The sequence below is a fragment of the Chlorocebus sabaeus genome, chromosome 17 (assembly GCF_047675955.1).
Source record: "Chlorocebus sabaeus isolate Y175 chromosome 17, mChlSab1.0.hap1, whole genome shotgun sequence".
In the NCBI taxonomy this organism is placed as follows: Eukaryota; Metazoa; Chordata; class Mammalia; order Primates; family Cercopithecidae; genus Chlorocebus; species Chlorocebus sabaeus.
In genome coordinates this window covers 34985205-34997865 of record NC_132920.1, presented here as the reverse complement: position 1 = coordinate 34997865, position 12661 = coordinate 34985205, and the positions used below count along the sequence as shown (strand labels likewise).

Below are 12661 nucleotides of genomic sequence, written 5' to 3'. Positions count from 1 at the left end.
AACTGGTTTTGGCTATTTTGTGGAAATTTGAGCCCTTTTTCTAGTAGAACCATTAAAATTTTATCTCATAAAAAGAGTACTTCAAGCACTGTTAAAAACAGTGTAATAATCTTCTCCCCCTAAGAGTGAAACGAAAATAAACAATATAAAAGCCCATATATTTCAGATTCTTATCAGCAGATACACGACAACCATTATGGTTTAATACATTTAATTTGTTTTTTCAGGTGGTTCACAGAACCAGTACACTCAAGGTTTGACTAGATATTGCAACATTAAAATTTCCCAATACTGACCAGGATTCTAGTTCATCAGATACATTCTCATTGTTTTCCTCAAATAGAGGTGAATGAAGTGACCTTTTCTGACAGTGATTAGCAGTAATAAGGCTACGATATGTAATTGGCAATCCCCAAGAATTCTTTCCTCTCTACCATTCAGTGTCATAGGGAGAAGGATTTTGAAGCTGTTCTCTTGTGAAGCTTTCCTGAGCATGTCTTAGTAAAGATTCTAATTCTGTTTAGCACCCTCAGTGGGGGAAACAGAATTAGATACTAAAAGTATCTTACATTAAAACCCATGGCTTTAAACATGTACTTAGCCAATGGAGAAGACACTTCAGTGGGGCATTCCACAAAGAAATGCTTTAAGACCCAGGCTACATCTTGAACAAAATTAATAAACTTACAAAAAAGATACTCTCTCAGCTCTAACAGGAATTTTTTTAGAAGTCGTAGGAACTATATCTATGGCAGTTAGAGATACTGAATAAGGCTGAAACTTAATAAACACAAGTGAGGAAGATCAAATCCCAAGTCTGGCCACTTAGCAAAACCTCACTGTTAAAGGTTATCCAGGAGTGTTTCCCCTTGTGCGATGGGGAAAATCATCCCCATTCAATAGCTACTACCTATACCTACCCAGAGGTGCACGGGAATATTCCTATTCTGACAGAAGGTAGGGGAGCAACTAGGTAAAGGCCTTAGTCTCTGAAAGGATAGTGCTTCACACCAGATTCTCTCTGAAACCCTTAGTAATGACTATGACAAATCATGAGGCAATGACACACCTTTTACTGTTCTCAAATCACAAGATGTCATCGAGCTAACTTGTGTACCAAAGTTCAGTTATTTCCATAATTTTATGATCTTACTATAACTGATTTCAGAAGTTTAGGCAAATATTAAATAAGAGAGAGAAAAAAAAAGCGAGGGTAAAGGTTTGGAATGAAAAGTTCCCATATTACTATGGCAATATTTCAAACTACCTTCTTTCCACTACCACCCATCCCCCAACCCCTGTTTACCACTAAGGGGAAAGTAATCTGAGTTACATGGAAGCATTTAAGTTACAGGGGTATGTGAGGGGTGGTGTTTATCCCTTGTATATTCCATACACAGAAGTGATTCCTTTCAGAACCATAAAAAGCAGACATAAAGGTTGAGGCCCATGGCAAAATGAGGGTCAGATGAAATGTATGGTAAAGAGCAGCCATCATGTGAATAGAACCCACCTGTTTTATATCAGGAAAACCAGGTTAATTATTCCAGTGAGTTGAAAACACAATTTGGGATTGATAGCCTTCCTTGCAGCCCAGTTAAAGAAAGGATTTAAACTCTAGTCCATACACACTAAAGCATATCCCCAGCACATGCATGTAAACAGGAAAGGTAGACATCACAGATAATACATAGTTGTAAATGCTTCACAGCTGAATTGGTAATGTGCAGTGGCTGAAGTCTTTGAGGGACAGTGGTGCTCTCTCCCCAAACATTTTCTTGAGGTATTGTTATTTCTTGTTCCAAGTCTTGTAGCTCTAAGGCAGAAATCATAAGCAGTCCAAAAGGGCTGACACTGCTTTTTCCTTGCATATTTTCCTTTATACTTATCCTGAGGACTACCACCACTTCACATTTCTTCATTATGAACAGGAACATGAAATTAGGCAAGCTGATTTTTACTAAAATCCCATGGGATAATAGCCCCTATCACATTTCCTGAGGGAGAATTTCAAGACACAATGGCCAAAGCTGCCACATAACGAAAGCCAGAAATTCTAAGACTCCATTTGTCACATGGACAAGAGCTCTGGACTCCTTTAGAGAGCCAGAGACCTAACTGAGCTCCAGCCATTAAGAGGTTGGCCTTGGTACTTAACTGGATATGTTTTTACTCCCTGCCCACAAGCACAAGTGTAAGTAAAAGTATACCAAGAAATGCCTATTTGACATTTTCTTTGCATGGAGGGATGCCAGAGGTATATGGTGGGTGAGGGGAGGAAAGGATAAGAGAATCAGAATATGATTTTAAACCAATTCAGGTAAGCCTAAGATGGAATAATTATATTTTCCAGCTACCAGATCTCCTTCCTCCCCCTTCAAGAACATTAGAGATGCCATACTTAAGACCAGTGATCCATTCAGATCAACATTCTGCCTTTGAAAGAGGCACTAAGGAGTAGTTTGTCGACGGACACAGTTACCCTCTCAGTTGTATCTTACCAAGTAGCTCTACTTTTCTCTAGTTCCTTGTAGAAGGCTGTCATGCAAGGATTCCTCATAAACCTGCACCCATGTATAGTGTCTGCTGGCATCACTTCTTAGACAATGAGCTCCTTACATTTCTGATTTGCTATGAGAAGTGCTTTCTTTACTAAGGCTATGAGATAGAGCCCTAGAGCTAGTAGTACAGCCCCAGGTCCTTGCTCTCGATTGGATATTTAATCTAACTCCCCTCTGCTTTCATCTTTGCAGGATAGAGTCTATATTTTAAAGATGTGTCCTCATATGGATATACCTCCACCCCCTGATAATTTTGGCTGTTCTCTGGACCTTTCCTCCCTTCATCATGTATCTTGTAAATAAGGTCACTAGAAACACAGATAATTCGATCAAGACATATCCATGGTTTTGTATAAAGCTCTGTTCTCTGTTATCTCCAAAAGCCCTTCCTGATGGTGCCCACAGGGCAATTACGCTTTTGGCCACAGCAGCATGTTGATCTCTCCTCCCCCTCAGCAATGCTTCAGTTTCTTCCCTGAGTTCTAACAGTGTTCAGGTATATCAGTTGATAATTCTTCCATAAATACATTTCCTTATATTATGTTGAACTTCACCTGTCAGTTTTCTGAGTATTCTCAGCCCTGCTTATTGTAACCCTTCTGTGGTTTTGTGTTTTTTTGTTTGTTTGTTTTGAGATGGAGTCTCACTGTTGCCCAGGCTGGAGTGCAATGGCACGATCTCGGCTCACTGCAACCTCTGCCTCCCGGATTCAAGTGATTCTCCTGCTTCAGCCTCTCGAGTAGCTGGAACTACAGGCACCTGCCACCACGCCCAGCTAATTTTTGTATTTTTAGTGGAGACGGGGTTTCACCATGTTGGCCAGGATGGTCTCGATATCCTGAATTTGTGATCTCCCCGCCTCAGCCTCCCAAAGTGCTGGGATTACAGATGTGAGCCACCGCGCACAGCTGGCTTTGTGTTTTTTAAACCTCTTCTAGTCTACCTTTCACTGCCTGGAAGTAGTGACATTTGATTTCACTGTAAAATCCTACTTTTAGGTCATTTATAAAAATTTTAAATAAGGTTGAACCAAGCATCAAGCCTTAGATAACTTCCCATTAGCATTTTCTCCAGAAAGATGTTTCTTTGTTCCTAAGTCTCTATTTCTTAAGCATGAAAAATTCCCACCATCCCATAGGAACTGGTGTTTCAAAAATTGCCTTAGTAAAGAAACTTAACAAAAGTCTGAATTGGGTCCTGTTCCTTGGTGAATACATTTTTTCTTTCTAGTCAAATGAAGTGTTGAGAGTGGGGAAGGAACAAAGAAATCTATGATTGGTTGTGATCAATTAGTTGTAAACACCACTGCAATTACATGTTTCTTTTTATCCTCATCAAACTAGAGTATGCAAGTCAAGCTTAATTTCCCATAAAAGAAACCTTTTCACTTTTCCTTCAATATGGAAAGGTGAATGGTCAAGACTTCAGTAACATCACTAAATTACTATTTCACCATCTTGCCAAGTAAAGGTAAGTTAACTGATCAACGTCTGTCCAATCAACACAGCTTCAAGTGTATCACAGGGCAGTATGAATGAAGGGTTAGAATTGGAGAAGAATTCAAAGGAAAGAAAGAGGGTAATAGCTATTTTATAGGGCAGGGGGCAAAACCTAGCTGGGATGAAGGATTTTTGTTTTTTTTACTTGAGTCAAAATACATGATTTTTTAAAGCCACAGTGATGGAGGGAAGTGAGAGGCAACAGGTTGAGTTGTTTATGTAAAAGTTTAAAACACATTTTTAGCTCCCAGACCACCAAGTGCTGAGGAGAGAACTGGTAAGGTCACAGAGCTGGGAAAGCAGATGTGCCAAGGACCCCAGGGAGACAGAAGAGCCACTCAGCACAGCTGGGGAAGACAAGCAGGACTCCAGGTGGACAACAGGGGGCTCAGAAGCAAGCTCCCCCACTGACCCCTGGCATAGCATGCCACCAACCGAGCTCAGAGTCAGAAATTTTTTCTTGATTTAAATTTCAAATAAGTTGTATTACAGAGGGGAAAGATTAAATGACTGAGCCACTACTGTTGTTTACTTTCTACCATAGCATCACAATGATGAAAGTATAACAGAAAGGAAGCTTAACCTGGAAAAGTCTGATTGTGTTATCAGCCAAATTGATATGGGCTTGGTTCCTTTTCCCAAAAAGGCAGAGTCCAGGTCTCCCTTATTCTTGGATCTCTCCTGCCCCCTTCCCCCACACTCCTCTGCTGGGCTATTTCCTGTTCCACTCCACTACCATGGCCAAAGCTCAGGCCAAGGACTTTTCAGGTCTGCTATGGGAAGCTCTGGGACATGGAATCTTTGGTGGCTCTGTGGGTGACCGAGGAGGTGGGTACTTTTGCTTGTTCACACAGGCTTGTGAAGGAAGCAAATGTCCCTGCCATGAAACCATGAGGTGAAATGGCCCTACAGTGTTGAGAAGATTCCACCTAGTACACAGAGGGCCAAAAGGCTTCATACAGGCAAGACATGATGCTTGTGCCACACACAGGGCAAGCCCCAGTTTCCTGGGATACAGTCATGCTTTGCCCTTGTCCTCCATCCAAGTAAGAACAGCCAGTGGAAAGCACAAGTGAAGTGCGTGCTCCCCAGTCCCTCTGGCATCCGTAGTGACTTATTCAGCACTGGACAGTGCCCTCTGTCCTAGGTGGTGCTACTGCTGGTGATAGCCTCTCTCCTTGGCACAGATGGCTGAGCCACTGGTTTCAGAGCTCAAAGAAGGGGTTATATTTCCTAATCTCCTGAAGAAGTTTTTCTTTATCCTGGTTGGCATTGGCCAATGCTTGTTTAGTTTCTATAAGTTCTTTTTGTAGGATAGGCAGTTCTTTCACCTGAGGAACAATAAGTAGTTCACAGTTACATATGGTAATACCATCTTGCAACATCAGCCAGTAAAGGGAACAGGGAGAAAGAGTTCAAGGAGAAAAATCCCCAAGTTAGGTCAATGATCAAGATGACCATATATTTTCTAAGAGCTTGATTCCCTCTTCATAGTTCATTGGCAGGTGCAGTATGTCCTCAGCAACCATTCCTCTCCAGCTCCTGACATTTACTCTCTAGTCAGCACTTCTAGAAGCCGCTGCTAGGTGACAGGAACCCAAAATACCCACATGCAGGCAGCACATGCAACCTTTTTGCCCCCCAACCCTGGGTTTTACCAGCTTCACAAATGTACCCCCCAAGGGTTACGGGTAGGTACTGTTCTGTTAGGTCCTCACCTGCTGTTCAAAAACCTCTCCTGTGGGCATCAAAAACACCTGTTCTTTTGGGGGCTGTCTCTTCTCACTTTCAAGTACTTCAGCTGATGGTTTGTCCCGAGCAGCAGCTAGAGAAAACAAGTAAAGGTTCTAAGTGACAAACTGCTGCCAACTCCCAAACAGTTCCTAGGTGTCACCTATTCACTTTTAGGAGAAAAAAGAGGCAGAGAAACAACAGGCTGACAAGCCTGACTCACCGCCTATGTGGAACACACCATCATCACTCCTCTTCAGCACAACATGTTCCATGGCCAGAGTGATGGGGATGGGGCCTGGAGATGTTGGATAGATGGGGGGGATATCATCCTGCAGGAAAGAGGGAAACCACATGATGCCCCCCACCAGCTCAGAGTAATTTAACACAACCCATGCTCCCATCATTCAGCTCGAAACAGCTTTATGCCAGTTTCTCCATACATTCTTGGAAGGTTTAAGAGGCATAGCAGATTCTCCTGTCTAGAGATGGTGAAACTGAGGATCAGATAACCTGATGGCTTCCACGTGGTAATGCTGCATGTCAAAGACAGGGTTAGCGTTACAGAAAAGGTCTCCTCACCTGAACCCTGGCTTTTCTGATAGCAACACACATTTACGTACCACTATAACACTGACAGAATGCAAATGTGTATCAGTATTTCCTCAATTGATCCTCATCATATTTTACAGTGAAAAGGGAAGAGGTTAACAGGTGTCACTGCTTCCTTGCTTGACAAAGTCCAGGGCAAAAACCAGTGTGCCCTTACACTGGCAAAAACCAAAGGTTCCTCACACCTTTAGGGTGATGCTGGAGTTCAGAAGCTCAATCTGCATGGGGACTACCACCGGGATCTCCTCATCCTCCAAGAAGGGCCCCAGGCCATTGAGCACCGAAGTGAGCAGCTCGAGGTCACAGCCATGAAGCAATAAATGTAGGAAGCCATTTTGTGAGGCCAGGGGGGAACGAACGGCTGCTCCAGGCCCCACCTCAAAGCGAAGGCCCACAGCTGGCCTGATGTAGCCAGTCTTCAAAGCTGAGGATTCCTGAAAGCAGGTACCTTTGCGAAGAAAGACAAGAAAGATGACTAATGAACTGCCAGGGAGTCTTCTAAGCACTTTATACACCAATATTCATAATAACACTATGTCAAAGGAATATCATCATTCTCATCTGACTGAACTAAGTCACAAAGAATAACTTGCCCATAATTACATAATTAGTAAGTAGCAAGGAGACGATCTGAACCCAGGCAGTCTGACTGCTAAGTCCATGGGCTTAGATACTTTGCTATAATGCCTTGCAAAGTGCAAGAGAGATTAAGGACTGGCCTTGTTATGAATGTGAAGCAGTGGGCTAATGGCCAAGGAAAAACTCTTAAAACATAGGACCCCCAAACTCTACTAAATTTGAATGTCTCCTCCTTTCTCTAAGTCTTTGTTTTCTCATCTGTCCCTCATAAAACAAAGCAGGATCTATGCTAATCTCTCCAAAACTCCAAACAGAACAATCTCAGGTGTAGCCAAGGATCTTGTGGAACAACTTACATATTTATGGAACTGCAAATTGGTGCAAACATTTTGCAAAACAATTTGGTATTATCTAGTAAAGTTGAAGTTGTGCCTACCCTAATGATCTAGAAATTATACTGTCAGAAATACAACCCCGGGGAAGCTCTCAAACATATATTCCAAGAGACATGTACAAGGATGTTCACAGCAACCCTATTTGAAATTGGAAAAAAAAACAAAAAACAAAACTAGAAACAACCCAAATGTCTGTCCAGAATAGAATAAAAAAGTAAACAGGATAATGGGTACAGGGATATTTTGAGGGTGATGGAAATGTTCTAAAATTGGGTTGTGGTGATGGTTACACAATTATAAAACTGTACACTTAAAATGAGTGAATTTTATGCTATGCAAATTATACTTCAATAAAGCTATTTTCAAAAAGCAAACTGTGCTATGCACAGTGGCTCATGCCTGTAATCCTAAGACTTTGGGAGGCTGAGGCGGGTGGATCACTTGAGTTCAAGAGTTCAAGACTATCCTGGGCAACATGGTGAAACTCGTCTAAAAATACAAAAACAATAAGTCAGGCGTGGTGGCGGGCGCCTGTAGTCCCAGCTACTGAGGAGGCTGAGGCACGAGAATCACTTGAACCTGGGAGGCAAAGGTTGCAGTGAGCTGAGATCACAACCACTGCACTCCAGCCTGGGCAACCCAGTGAGACTCTGCCTCAAAAAAAACAACAAAAAATAAAGTGTATGTATACAATAACATTATATAGTAATGAAAAATGAATGAATTATAGCTAACTCAACAACCTAGAGGAATTTACAGAGTATCACGTTACTTGAAAGACACAAATCACAAAAATAGTACAATCTATTATTCCATTCAGAAAAATATGAAAAAAGCTAAATAATACATTAATATAAACAAGCGTACAAATTATAAAGTAAAGCAAGATAACAATGAATACAAATTCAGGATAGTGATTACCTATGACAGGTGAGGGATAGAAGGAGGTTCAGGAGAGGAACTCCCAGAGACCTCAAAGGTAATGGTACTGTTGTATTATATTAATTAAACTAGGTGGTGGGGCCAGGCATGGTGGCTCAGGCCTGTAATTCCAGCACTTTGGGAGGCTGAGGTGGATGGATCACTTGAGGCCGGGAGTTTGAGACCAGCCTGGTCAACATGGTAAAAACCCATCTCTACTGAAAATACAAAAATTAGCTGGGTGTGGTGGTGCGTGCCTGTATTCCCAGCTACTCAGGAGGCTGAGGCAGGAGAATTGCCTGAACTCGGGAGGCAAATGTTGCAGTGCATCGAATTTGTGCCACTGCACTCCAGCCTGGGCAACAGAGCAAGACTGTGTCTCACAAAAAATTTTAAAACAATAAAACAAACTAGGTGGTGGGTACACGAGTTCACTGTATTGTTATTATTTTATGCCCTACATATATCTTATAAGTGTTCTTCAGTATCTACTCAATATTTTAATTTTTTTTAAGAGACAGGGTCTCACTCTGTTGCCCAGGCTAGAGTGCAGTGGTGCAATTATAGCTCACCGTAGTCTCAAACTTCTAGACTCAAGTGATCCACTCACCTCAGCCTCCCAAGCAGCTAGAACTATAGGCATGCACTGCCACGCCCAGCTAATTTTTTTTTTTTTAAAGACAGAGTCTCGCTCTCTCACCCAGGCTGGAGTGCAGTGATGCAATCTCGGCTCACTGCAACCTCCGCCTCCCAAGTAGCTGGGATTATAGGTGCCTGCCACCACGCCCAGCTAATTTTTTTGTATTTTAATAGAGACGGGGTTTCACCATGTTGGCCAGGGTGGTTTCAAATTCCTGACCTCAAGTGATCCACCTGCCTCAGCCTCCCAAAGTGCTAGGATTACAGGTGTGAGCCACCATGCCGGGCCTGCATTTTTTGTAGAGATGAGGTCTTGCTATGTTGCTCAGGCTGGTTTCCCGCCTCAGCTTCCCAGTGTGCTGGGATTACAGGCATGAGCAGCCTAAAAAAAATACATACATATATGTGTGTGTATATATATATTTTTTTGAGACAGAGTTTCACTCTTGTCACCCAGGCTGCAATGCAATGGCACGATCTCAGCTCACTACAACCTCCACCTCCCGGGTTCAAGCAATTCTCCTGCCTCAGCCTCCCAAGTAGCTAGAATTACAGGCGCCCACCACCACGTCCAGCTAATTTTTATATTTTAGTAAAGACAGTGTTTCACCATGTTGGCCAGGATGGTCTCAAACTCCTGACCTCAGGTGGTCCACCCACCTCAGCCTCCCAAAGTGCTGGGATTACAGGCATGATCCACCATACCCAGCCAATAATTTTTAAATGAAGTATGTAACATAAGCCCAGATTTTTCCTGTCATCTTTTATAAATGATAATTCACATCAAAGGACTGAATCTGAATGACAGAAGTTCCCTGATCAGTTTTATGTTAAGAGATACACAAATGAAGCGGATGCTGTCCTCATGTATAAGCTCTAGGAGTACCTGGAAGTGAAGATGGAGACTAGCACAGTGAATGCAAAGCCCCAGAAAGCTCTGAGAGGCTCCTTGCAAAAAAGGCTTCAGTGGAGTTTTTCCTCCCCTAGTGGCTGCTGGAGAGAACTTGGCACTAGTAGAGTGCTGCCCTTAGAGCCCAGTGACAAGTACAAGTTAAACTGTGGCTGTCCTAGACAAGTCCCACGATCTGTTGTGGAATGACCACCATCCTTACCTGGGCACTGTCCACGCAGGAACTGCCAGAGTCCCACGGTGCCCAGCTGCTGGAGGGTCAGTTCCTCTGCTTGCAGGGCCACAGTCAAGTCCTCACCACGTACCTCAATCCCAAAAGACACCTCGTTCACCTTCAGGACCACGACTGAGACCTATCAAAGGAGATTCTCTTAGTTTTAAGTCCCAAGCTCCCAGCCCAGAGCCTACCCTCTGCAGAGAAGAAAGCAGAGCAGCTGACCGGGTGAAAGATGAGGTCTTCTCCACTGGGTGAAACTGAACTGTTGGCTGTTGGTGATCCCTGGCCATAATTATTCACAAGAGGACTCCCTTGAACACCAGCATTATCTGGGACATTTGAAAGAGATCCTGGTGGAACAGATTCTGGACCAGACTCTGCATGAAAAAGAGGACAAATGAGTTCAAAAGTCGAAATGTTCTGTTCAAATCCAACCTCTACAAACAATGACAATTGTAAAAATAAAACAAAATATTTATGGCATTCATGAGACAACTAGAAATTTGAGGACTAACTAGATATTTGATGAATTTATGAATTACTGTTAATTTTTTAAAGTGTAATGACATTTGGTCTCATTTTTAAGTCTGTAAACAGAAGCAACCCAAGTGTCCTTCCATGGATGCAAGGATAAGCCACGTGGTATGTAAATAAATACAATGGAACACTATTGAGCCTTAAAAACGAAGGAAATTCTGAAACACGCTACAAAATAGAAGAACCTTGAGGATATTATACTAAGTGGAATAAGCCAGTGATAAAAGGACAAACACTGCATGATTCCATTTATATGAGGTACCTAAAGTAGTCAGATTTATAAAAGACAGTAGAATCATGGTTGCCAAGGGCTGGGGGGAGGGGAAATGAGGAGTTACTGTTTCATGAGTACAGTGTTTCTGTTTCGCAAGATGAAAAACATCCTGGAGATAGACAGTAGTAATGATTGTACAACAGTCAGAATGTACTTAATGTCACTGAACTATCTGCTTAAAAATGGTTAGGATCGCAAATTTCATATGTATTTTACCACAATTTAAAAAAATTTAAGCCGGGCGCGGTGGCTCAAGCCTGTAATCCCAGCACTTTGGGAGGCCGAGACGGGCGGATCACGAGGTCAGGAGATCGAGACCATCCTGGCTAACACAGTGAAACCCCGTCTCTACTAAAAACACAAAAAACTAGCCGGGCAAGGTGGCGGGCGCCTGTAGTCCCCGCTACTTGGGAGGCTGAGGCAGGAGAATGGCGTAAACCCGGGAGGCGGAGCTTGCAGTGAGCTGAGATCCGGCCACTGCACTCCAGCCCAGGCAACAGAGCAAGACTCCGTCTCAAAAAAAAAAAAAAAAAAAAAAAAAAAAATTTAAGTCTGTATTTGCTAGCAATATACAACTGAAAATATTTATGGACAAAAGGATATGTTTGGGATTTGCTCCAAAATAACATGGGATGAAGGAAAGTGGGCAGTAGTGTATATGAAACAAAAATGGCCATGAGGTTTTTTTTTTTGTTTTTTTTTTTTTGAGATGGAGTAGTCTCATTCTGTCGCCCAGGGGAGTGCAATGGTGTGATCTCAGCTCACTACAACCTCTACCTCCTGGTTCAAGCAATTCTCCCACCTCAGCCTTCCAAGTAGCTGGGATTACAGGCGCGCACCACCATCCCTGGCTAATTTTTGTATTTTTAGTAGAGATGGAGTTTCACCATGTTGGCCAGGCTGGTCTCAAACTCCCAACCTCAAGTGATCCGCCCACCTTGGCCTCCCAAAGTGCTGGGATTACATGTGTGAGGCACCGTGTTGGCCTTTTCTTTCCTTTCAGACTGGATGCTTCCCAAGGCAGAAATCCAGTCTCAAGTTTAATTGCTGTCTAAGGTGAATATATAAGAACCCCAGGAGATTTTTCAGAACTTTAATGTGATTAATTTCAGAATTAGGTTTCACCTCAAGTGGTCCGCCCACCTAGGCCTCCCAAAATGCTGGGATTACAGGCGTGAGCCACTGCACCGGGCCTGCCATGAGTTCTTAGTTTCAAAGCTAGGTAATGGGTGTATAAGGGTTCATTATTTGATTCTGTCTACTTTTGTATATAGACACGAAATCTTCCATAAGAAGTTAAAAATAGTAACAAAACAAACATAACCAGTATACAAAACAAAAATAGTAACAAAACACCACCCAGCTTAAGAAACAGTGCATTCTCTTAAATTAAAACCACAGTGAAATATTAACTCACTCCTGTCAGAATTGCTACTCTCAAAAAGATTAAAGATAACAAGTGTTGGCAAGGATGTAGAGAAAAGGAAACCCTAGCACCCTGCTGGTGGAAATGTAAATTAATGTGGGCATTACAGAAAACAGTATGGAGGGTCCTCAAAGCTAAAAATAGAGTTACCATATCCACTTTGGGGTATATATCCAAGGAATATGAAAAAAAAGTATATCAAAGAACTATCTCCACTCCTGTGTTTACTACATTATTCACAATAGCCAAGTTATGGGATCAACTTACGTGTTCATCAACCAATGAACAGATAAAGGAAATGTGGTACGAATACACAATGGAATACTATTCAGCCTTATGAGAGGGAAATCCTGTCATTTG

At 42.4% G+C, this 12661-nt stretch overlaps 1 protein-coding gene across 1 annotated transcript in view; it reads right to left on the bottom strand.

Annotated features, from left to right (window-relative positions):
• Window positions 1-194: 194 nt before the first annotated feature.
• The window catches only part of BLTP3A (bridge-like lipid transfer protein family member 3A), an 82572-nt gene continuing 70105 nt past the window's right edge, over window positions 195-12661 (bottom strand). Inside the window, exons 16-21 of the mRNA XM_007972852.3 lie at window positions 10287-10441; window positions 10050-10200; window positions 6589-6851; window positions 6015-6123; window positions 5779-5885; window positions 195-5391 (exon numbers count right to left, since the gene is read on the bottom strand). Of these exons, the coding sequence (XP_007971043.1) occupies window positions 5266-5391; window positions 5779-5885; window positions 6015-6123; window positions 6589-6851; window positions 10050-10200; window positions 10287-10441 (911 nt within the window). The 3' untranslated portion in view covers window positions 195-5265. The remainder of the gene's footprint in view (window positions 5392-5778; window positions 5886-6014; window positions 6124-6588; window positions 6852-10049; window positions 10201-10286; window positions 10442-12661) is intronic.